General features: G+C 40.5%; 1 protein-coding gene across 1 annotated transcript; it reads left to right on the forward strand.

The window, feature by feature from the left end:
* The first annotated feature begins 5,489 nt into the window (after positions 1-5,489).
* On the forward strand, positions 5,490-7,391 carry LOC120684941 (zinc finger MYM-type protein 1-like). The gene is made up of 3 exons (XM_039966797.1): positions 5,490-5,744; positions 5,872-5,981; positions 6,206-7,391. Exons 1-3 carry the CDS (start codon positions 5,490-5,492, stop codon positions 7,389-7,391), a joined length of 1,551 nt encoding a protein of 516 aa, XP_039822731.1.
* Positions 7,392-10,576: the final 3,185 nt, after the last annotated feature.

The raw sequence follows: 10,576 nt of genomic DNA on the forward strand, positions 1-10,576 counted from the left end.
ACGACATCTTTGTGCGGGGGACGTCGAGACCCCCACCCTTCTTGGTGAAGCTCCTTAGTGGAACCCGAGGCCAAGGTGACCGTGATTGTGTTCACAGAAGAGACTTAGTGGCCGAGAAGCAATACTCTTTATGAGTGCTTCAACAACGTGGATGTAGGTGTGCCTTTGTGGCTAACCGAACCACGGGATAAATCCTCGTGTCACAAGAGTTTGCGTTCTCTCATCTCTCTTTAAGTTTCCGCATTTATTATTGCAATCTTTGTGTTCCTTTACTTTTTAGAGTAGAATCTTGATAGGATTGGCTATAGGTTGCATAACTCTTTTGGGATGAGGGTTTTCACACTAGTTAAACCATAGTTGCACATCTAGATAGCATGATCTAGTTTACGTATTGTGCAAATTAGTTGGAGCTTGAGGTTAAGGTTTTTAGTTTGCCTAATTCACCCCCTCCCCCTCTTAGGCTACGAGCACCCGATTCCTTTCAATTGGTATCAGAGTCGGGACTCACACCTCTCACAAAGGAAGCCAATTCCATTGGCAATTTGTGTTACCAGCTCATAGGATCGGTATTAGGCTTCACCGCCTAGTGAGTTAGCTTGCTCGGGAAGGGAGGGATTTCTTAGGACCTCCTCCACGGTTCGATGGCACGGACTTCCAACGATGGAAGATCTTAATGCAATCCCATCTCCAAGCTAAGAGCCTAAACGTTTGGAGAGTAACTAGTGAGGGCATGAAAAACAAAGTTCAACAAGAGAAACAATTTAATGCTATTGCAAAATGTGCTATCTTAAGTTCTCTTGGTGACACTGTGTTCAACCGAGTGTTTGCTTGTGAAAATGCTAAGGATCTATGAAAAACTATTAGTGAGAACCATGAGGGTACAAAAGATGTTGCAAACGAAAAATATCATATTCTCATTGATAAACTTAATAGCTTCAAGCAACTTGATGATGAGAATGCTGAATCTATGTACTCACGGTTGAATGTTCTTGTGAATGAGATTAACTCTTTAGAGGTGAAGAAGATTGATGATTTGGAGCTCATTCGCAAGATCCTTCACTCTCTCCGAAGGCCGGAATATGATTTGGTGACAACTATTCTCTATGAGAAAGAACTCTCAACAATGACACCAAATGAAGTTCTCAATAAGGTGATCGCCCATGAGTTTCGTAATGACATCAAGCCAAGAGCCCCACCTTCTTCACCAACACATAGCGCTCTCACAAGTAAGCAAAAAAAGTTGTTGAGGAAGATGGCAATCAAGAGAAGCTTAAGTGAAAAGGAAGAAAGCCAATGTTCCTCAAGTGATGAAGATTAAGTCATGTCCCCCAAGCTCTACAAACAAGCGAAAATCATGAACAAGAGTTTGAAGAAAATCAATTTGATGGGGTACATGGTCTCTCTCAAAGATGGACCTCACCATCAACTCATGAAGGTTGAGAGGAGATTCAAGAAGAAGAAGAAGGAGAAGAAGCCCAAGGAAGAAGCCTTTGTTGTTCTTGGCGAAGGGACAAATGGTGGTGAAGAGTCAAACACAAACTCAAGTGATGAGTCAAACAAGACCTTCACCACCCGCTTCAATACGGGCATGGCTTCATCATCCAACATATGACTTATGGTTAAAGGTATGGAAAATGATGTAAGTGATGATGACTCCAACTCTCCTTCCTATGAAGAATTTCTTGATTTAGTACATGAGCACCAAAGAGCAATTAATAAACAATCTAAAAAATGTGATGTTCTTAATGATTTTAATACTACTCTTACTACAAATTATGATAATTTGTTATGTAAATTCCAAATGCTTAGCAAGGAGTATGAAGAGCTCAAATTAAAAATTGAGAGTATCACTAAAGAAACTAATGACTCTTTGGAAATGGAGCAATCTATCCCTTATGCAATTCCAATTTCTAAGGTAGATGCTTCAACTTCTTGCATTGATTTAGTTGATGAATCTTGCTCTAACCCTTGCAATGAGAAATACTATGAGAATGTTGTTATAGAATCATGTGATGATCTCATTGCCAAGGAGAATGATGAGCTCAAGCAAGAAGTGGAAAGGCTCATGAAGGACTTGACAAGATTGAAGGGCAAGAGTATTGTCCAACCTTCTCAAAATAACCGTGAAAACATGGTGAAGAAGCTTGAGAAGGGGTCCACCGTGACATGCTTCAAGTGCCATCAAGAAGGCCACAAGTCCAACAAGTGCCCTCAACAAAAGAAAAAGCTTTCGGATGAGAAGAACAAGGAGAAGATCACAATCAAGAGTTCTCTCATCTACACCAAGCCCAACCGGAAGAACAAGAGCAAAAGCACCACCTATATGATCAAGAAGAAGAATAATGGCAAAGTGGTTACTCACAAGGTCGGGAAGAAAGATTGGAGTTGGAACCGCTCCATTTGGGTGCCCAAGGAAGTCATCACCAACATGAAGGTGCCTCAAATGGTGTGGGTTCCAAAAAATACTTGAAGCCCAAGGATCGGCTTCGGGGGATTTGGAGGATTAGCTTACAAGATGATGAGAATGTTCAAGCCAAAGAAGCTAAGCTCACAACTTGGACATTTGGTGCCCAAGTCCCCCATAAGGTAATGATAGCTAAATTTTAATTCATGCATCATGTAGCTCCATTACTCTTGCTAGGATGTGTTCTTGCATTGCATCTCCTAGTGCTACATATGGTGGGTTGCTTATGTCTTGCTCTAACCCATAAGCAACCTACATGGTTTGATAAGTGTGTAGAAAGCTACATAAGATCACCTCTTCATGGTACATGGACTTCATGAGGTATGTATTTCATTTTTACCATGAGCACAAGCTATAGGGTAAACTTCCCATTGTTGTCATAAACATTGTGCATACACTCGCTTGGTGATTCAAACACTAAATACACACATTTAGGGGGAGTTCATCCTATGGTTTGTGATTTTGGAGACTAACGTGTTTGCAAGTTTATCTTTTGTAGTCTCTTTCCGGTGTTAACACTCTAAGAGAATATTGTTCATGCTCAATATGAATTAACAACTCTATAAGAGTGATTAAATAAATTTTGTGCTTTCATGCATATTGGCCCTGCTCTATCGAACTCAAATTTCCATATTTAAGTTCATAGACTATGTGCTCATATATTTGTTCACCTTGGTATACTCAAGTGCCTCTCATTCCTCTTCTTTCAAGTGGTACTAGCAAGGTAACTAAGTAATCCCCGGAGGTATGCAAGGTTCTAAAACTCATTTAGAGCTACCTCCGTGCATGATATGGTCTAAGCTTTCTTGCTCAAATATTTAGTTGTGCACTTGATTTTCACATTATCATGTTGTGCACATACTTGTAGAAAGCTTTGCTCATGTCATGCAAGTTTCATATTTTGTGATCCACCTTAGTAATCTTTCAAGTGGTATCTTCATCGATATCATTCAATTGGATCATGACTCATGGATCTAACTCCCTAGGCTACTAACTTTTCCTTTGAGCTATATTGTGTTTGCAAGGCCTTTTTAGGTGATTTGATTCCAAAGGGGGAGAAGTATGAATCAAAGCAAGTATCTCCCAAAGGGAGAGGAAAGGAATGTCTTCCAAAGGGGGAGAAATGCTAAGTGGATCAAATCGGCATTTGAGGGAGAAGTAGCAAGTATGGGGAGGAGCAAAAGGGAAAATCATGGATTTAGGGAGAGTCCTAGTTGACATTGGATGGTGGTAAGCATCCAAGCAAGTGTAAGTGGTTCAAATTGTCAATCTTTGCAAATTTATGCTTGTTTTGATTGTGTTGTCATCAATCACCAAAAAGGGGGAGAATGTAACGAACATGGCCCCATTTAGGCCATTTCGAGTGATTTTGGTGATCGAGTGACAACGCAATCATTGAGACTAATGTGTTTGTCAAGTGTATCTCATCAGGTCCCAAGAATAAAGTAAAAAGCCCTAGCAAAGCAAAACACGAAGAAAGAACTCAAAGAAATGCTGAATTGGACGAGTTCTGCAAAACTCAGTAGGGTCGGATTATCCAAATCAGCCAAGTCGGATAAACATGTCAAAGAAGCCGGATTATCCGACCCTATATAAAAATGTCTGGTCGGATTTTGAGTGCTAGTATTACTCAGAGAGCATGTTTTCAGGGTCTGAAAATTGCTAGTGGGTTCGGATTATTCGAATGGGTCAAATAACCATGTCGGACAAAGGCTCGGATGGTGTACCAGAGAGCTTATTTTCCAGCCTAGGGTTTTGTCTTCAAGTCCGGATAATCCGATGGGGTTTGCTCTAAGCGTCGGACTAATGCTAAGGGGCATTGATCAGTGAACGTTGCATTGGAATTCAAATATGCCTATTGCACCGAATGATCCGACGCCTCAGCCGAGAACAGTTCGGATGAACAGGTCGGATAATTGACGTCAGCAAATGATTTAAATTGCAACGGCTAATGTGGAGATCACAGTGGGGTCGGATGATCCGATGCCTTTCTCAGAGCCACGTCGGATTATCCGACGCCATGCGCCGGAAAAAGATCTACGGCTCTAAACGGCTAGTTTAAGTTGGAGGGCCATATATATGGGTTCCCCCGGTCATTTGAAGTTTGCTGGAGTTCAGAGAAGTCTCACACATATCCTCAACACCTCCAAGCCAACCAAAGTGCTTAATGATCACATTCTTAGGTTTAGCACATGCTTTGTGAGTGTTAGTGCTAGATTAGCTCTTGAGTGAGTGAGTGAGCAAGGTTGTGTGCCTTGTGCCTTGGTTCTAGGAGAGAACCACCACATGTACTCGGTGAGCCGGCCATCCTTGGAGTCTTGGTGACTCGCCGGCATCGTCATCGACCCTCCAGCTTGGTGTGGAGCGGCGATGACATCTTTGTGCGGGGGACGTAGAGACCCCCACCCTTCTTGGTGAAGCTCCTTAGTGGAACCCGGGGCCAATGTGACCATGATTGTGTTCACGGAAGAGACTTGGTAGCCGAGCACTGGCGGAGCATAAGCAGGGCCAACGGGGGCCATGGCCCCCCTGGATTTCTAATTTCTGCTTATGACCATCTAATACTACCCCCCCTGAGCACTGATGGGCCTTAAGTGGCTGCCTCTGGCCCAGCTATGTGATGCTCACTGTATCCAGTCGAATGGCATGCGTGCTGCCCTTCTACCTTCTGGCCTTCTTTTTCTTTCTTTCCCCAAACTTCCAAAGGTCAACGCCGACCCTCCAGGCTCCAGCGCTCGTCCATTGCTGCGACCTGTGAGCCGCCGCCGCCGATTCCCCAAACCGCACCAGTCTAGGTGGGTCGATTCCATTGATGTGTTCGGCCAGCGGCAGATCGGCAACACCACAATGGTGACCAGCAGCTAGCACTGCAACTCTCTTTCCAATCCCAGGTAATTTTGTACTGCATTCAGTTAAGATTTGGAATTGTTTTTGGAAAGCGGAAAGGGAGATTAACACACATCAATATTGTGTGATTGTAATTTGTAATGCAGGATGTCACTATCTATTATCTAAGTATCTAACCATGGTTAAAGGGAATACAAAAACAATTGATGCACATTTCAAAAGGAGAAGAACTGACCAAGAATCAGTCAATGAAGATCCTTCAACTCACCCTCCACCCTTGTTTCAGTTGGAGCAGCAAAATCAGGAAGAACTAGAAGTGCAGAGAAACAATGAACAAGTTTTATTCAGAGGTATTGAATTCTTGGAGAGAGACCCAGCAAAGCGCCCACAAATTTGGCAATATCCACCTAACCAAAGAGATGTTGTCAAACGGGTATATTTGAACTTAGGTCCGATGCAACCTCTACTGCAGACATACGAGCCTTCTGGACCACAACACCATCGATGCCGCTTTCAGTATCATTGGTTCAGTTGTTTCCCATCATGGCTGGAGTATTCAGAGAGCAATCACCAGGCATATTGTCTATTTTGCTTTGTCTCCAACAAAAGAAAGACCCAACAAGGTGGTTCTGATGTCTTCACCGTTCAAGGTTTTGGATCCTGGAAGAAGGTTAGAAATGGGAAACAATGTGCATTTTTAACTCATATAGGTTCTGATTCTTGCTCAAAGCACAATAACGCTGTAAAAGAATGCCAAGCTTTACTCAATTAGCCGGGTCATATTGAAAATGTTGTGGAAGTAAAGAATAAGAAAGACATAGAAAGGAACCGTTTGCGGCTGAGAGCATCAATTGTAGCTATTAAGTGGCTCATATTCCAGTGTTGTGCTTTTAGGGGTCATGATGAGACAGAACAGTCAAGGAATAAAGGGAACTTTCTTGAATTGATAATGCTTCTAGCTGAATTCAATCCTGATATTGCTGAAGTTGTTTTGAGAAATGCTCCATACAACTCGAAGTACACATCTCCTGACATTCAGAAGGAGATTTTGGGTATTTTTGCTGCTAAAGTTAGAAAACAAATTCGAGATGAAATTGGGGACTCTAAATTTGCTATTCTGGTGGATGAAACATGTGATGCTTCAAAGAGAGAGCAAATGGCAGTGGTTTTCAGATTTGTTGACAGCAATGACATTTTGCAAGAGCGGTTCTTTGATTTGATACATGTCACGAACACCAAAGCTGCAACACTTAAAGAAAACTTATGTTCTATGTTATCTAACCACTCTTTTGATATTCAGAACCTTTGTGGTCAAGGATACGACGGGGCTAGTAATATGAAAAGGGAACTAAATGGATTGCAAGCTCTTTTTATGAGAGAATGTCCTTATGCATATTATGTTCACTGCTATGCACATCGCTTGCAACTTGCACTAGTTGATGCAGCCAAGGATGTTGTTCCGGTTACACAATTTTTTCAGAAGCTGAATTTTATTGTTACCACTGTTGACTCCTCTTCAAAGCGCCATGATGAACTGCATGAAGCTCAAATGGTTGAAATGGCACGCAGATTAGCTATCGATGATCACGAAACTGGTCAGGGGGCAAATCAGATCTGCGCACTGAAACAACCAGGAGACACTAGGTGGGGTTCCCATTTTGGATCGATTTTGAGTCTTATGCATTTGTTCAATGCAGTAAGTTCTGTCCTCCAAAATTTAGCTGCTGATTCTTCAGCCGGTGCAAACCGTGCTGATGGTGATACTTCCTTCAACTATTTGACCTCTTTTGAATTTATATTCATCATGTGCATGATGAAAGAAATAATGGAGATAACTGATGACCTCAATCGAGCTCTACAAAAGAAATCTCAAGACCTAGTAAATGCTGTCCGTTTAGTGCATTCAACAAAAGTACTTCTTGGCCAACTAAGATCAGATGATGGTTGGGAGGATTTTTTTATCAGAGTTACAGAATTCTGTGTGAACCATGGCATTGATATTCCAGACATGCAGGAAACCTACATTATGCGTGGTGGTCGTGCTCGTCGCCAGGCTGACCATTTTACAAAGGAGTTATAATTTCGAGTGGAAATCTTCCGTGCAACAATTGACACCCAGCTGCAAGAACTAGATTACAGGTTCAATGAAAAGGTGATGGATCTTTTGTCAACTAGTGCAACATTGATACCTAAAAACGGATTTAGGTCATTTAAAGCTTCTACCATATGTGAGCTGGCAAAGAAGTATTATCCTGCAGATTTTGACCAACAAGACATCTCTGGCTTGGAGCAGCAACTGAAACATTTTGTTGTGGATGCTACTAGCAGCAAAGAATTGAAATGTGTTGCAACCTTAACTGAGCTTTGTCAATGCCTTGTCGAGACCAAACGCCATACTATATATAATCTGATTGATAGATTAGTTCGTTTGCTTGCTTGTTACTCTTCCTGTTTCAACTGCTAGTGCAGAGCGAGCATTTTCTATTCTGAAAATCACTAAGACAAGGTTGCGTAACCAGATGGAAGATGAATTTCTTGTCAATAGTTTGCTAGTGAACATAGAGGGGGAGCTTGCCGACAAGTGGAGCTATGATGACATTATTTCAGAATTCAAGAAGCAAAAGAGTCGACGGGCTGATATGTAGTATGAAATTTCATGTTGCTACAATGCCATATTTTGGTACTACTTCCTTTTGTATGAAGCATATATATGTATATAGCCTTATAGATTAGTGCATCCTTAGCATCCATGCTATATTGTATTATTGTAACTGAAATGTGGACAAGTTGCTGTACAATATCTCTATTAAATACTTTAAGTACTAATTAAACTCTGGCAGTCTGCCCCCCCCCCCCGAGATTTTGCTCAAGCTCCGCCACTGGTTCGGCACGGGCTTTCGAAAGCACATGTTGGGCTGGGAAAATTGGTAGGCTTTGGGTCTATTGGACCAGTAATATTTTTTTTTTGCTTCTTCTCAAAAAAGAAGTAACAGTTTTTTGCGATTTTTTTATTTTCAACTAACAAAGACATCATTATTAGATAAATTACTAAAAATGTATTTTATATACTTTAAAATATTTTCTACAAGTAATATATTATGAATGTTGTTACATTGAAGTTTCAATATATTTTAATTAACCTGCTATTTTCTAAAGTTTAAATAAATTTCTAACATATGGCCCTACATGCCCGAAATTTCTCCAAAAAATAAAAATGAAAAAAATAGGTGGGCCCCACATTTCTGAATTTCTTCCAAAAAAATAAAAATGAAAAAAATATTAATTCTACCCTAATATGTGGTCTAGGTTTGCAATATTTGCCGTAATTTTTTTTTATAAAAAAGCGGATTTCAACAAATTTGATTTGTCACAAATTAGTGACGACAGCTGTTGCAATGCTATGACAATAAAAAAAACGGTACGATGCAGCAGTCGGATAGTTTACGACGATTTTCATTCAGTGTTAATGATGAATACTCTATAATCGTCATTAAAATGTGCTTGGCCCTAAAAAATGTCATAAACTGAACTGAGATATTGACGAAAATCTTTTTCGTCATGCGGAAAACATCATAAAAGCCCAACTTTCTTGTAGCTGATTGGGCGGGATCACATGCAGCACTACAGTGTGAAGTCGTGATCTTGAGGTTTTCTCTATGATTGTCCTTCTCAAATGTAATATCATGTTCCACCAACCGAGTTTTTGTCATGGATGAAGTATTCCCATTCAATGACAACAACATATATGTTTCTTTGTAAATTTAGTTTAATATTAGTTGTTCTATATTATTGTGGCATATGTATTTGTGACATATTTTACATGTTACAGTTATGTGTTACAATATACTGCCATTTTGTAACATTCTCACTGTAACACTAAATTTGTGTTACTAAAATTGTTAACAGTAACACATTTTATATCCGAATGTGCAATGTGTTACAACCTTCATCTGTAACACATAACTTTGTATTACTGTGAAGCATCTTTGTAACATATTGATAGATGTGTTACAAGATTGTGTTACAGAATCTATGTTTTGTAGTATTGGAGGAGCTCCATGGTATCCGAATGCAGAGTGACGACGGAGTTGTCATCATTGGTGGCTTCTTCCTCTCCAGGATCGCCGTCGAGTAGTTCTTCTTCCCCTTCGGATCGGAGAAGACGGCTCGTCTTCGTTCGCCATGACTGTAGAGTATGGTTGGCACTGTGGGCCCGATTTGTCTAATTGTGTTTTGTGTTTTTTTAGGGCGATTTAGCCCCTAAGTTAGGATGCCCCTGATTGTGGTACCCGACAGAGTCCGATCACCACAACTGAAGTTTAAGGAGCTTAGTGCAAGGAAGAGACCAGCAGTAATCCATCTCACACAAGACGTAAGGTGTTACGCCCCCGGGTTGCTTGAACCTGTCTAAATCCTTATGCTATCCACTCTCCTTTGAAGCGTGATCCTATTGCGCGTTACACCGCAGGCCGAATCTCTTAACTGGGGTTCCCACAAATCCCTGCTAGCGGTACTCACCCACCGTCAACGGCGTACTCCGTTCATCTCAAAAAGACTATTCATTTAGAAAATTTCAAATATACTTTCTTTGTTCCAAATTGTAGGTTGTTTTGTTAAATCTAGATACATAATATTTGATATGCATCTAGATAAACACTATACCAAGATATATGACAAAAATTATGTATCTGGATTTGATAAAACGATGTATAATTTGGAACAGAGGGAGTATTATTGGTAGTGGAAAATGACCATATTATCCCTAATTACTATAGCAGTTTTGATTGCCCGCGCTGTTTATTTGGTTCCATAGATCCTCACAAATGTATTGTAACAAAAAAATAATATCTAATTGACTCCATACCCTTCTCTATGCAATTATTTCTTAGTATTTAATATTATTTTAATTAAATGAATTTTACTACAATATAAATGAACAGTTTGTGACATAAAATTTAAGGGCTAAACATTTTTATAGGAGAAGTATAACCAAGCACTTTCCAATTCAAATATCAAATAACAAAATAAATTTTTATTAGTCATCAGTACATGATATTATCTTACACATCATCACATCACAATCTGAAAAGAAAACCTCATCACATCAGCATTCGTCTTGGCCCTCCATCTCGTGCGAAAAGCATCAGATTGCCTCTTGGGCTCGAACGGACACCGGACCATCGATACGCGAATTCCTCTCCGGTCCGGCAACCCACGCTCCCTCTGTCACTGCGTGCGGGTCCCAACTCCCCCAAGACCGTAGAC

This window comes from Panicum virgatum, chromosome 8N, assembly GCF_016808335.1.
Source record: "Panicum virgatum strain AP13 chromosome 8N, P.virgatum_v5, whole genome shotgun sequence".
NCBI lineage: Eukaryota > Viridiplantae > Streptophyta > Magnoliopsida > Poales > Poaceae > Panicum > Panicum virgatum.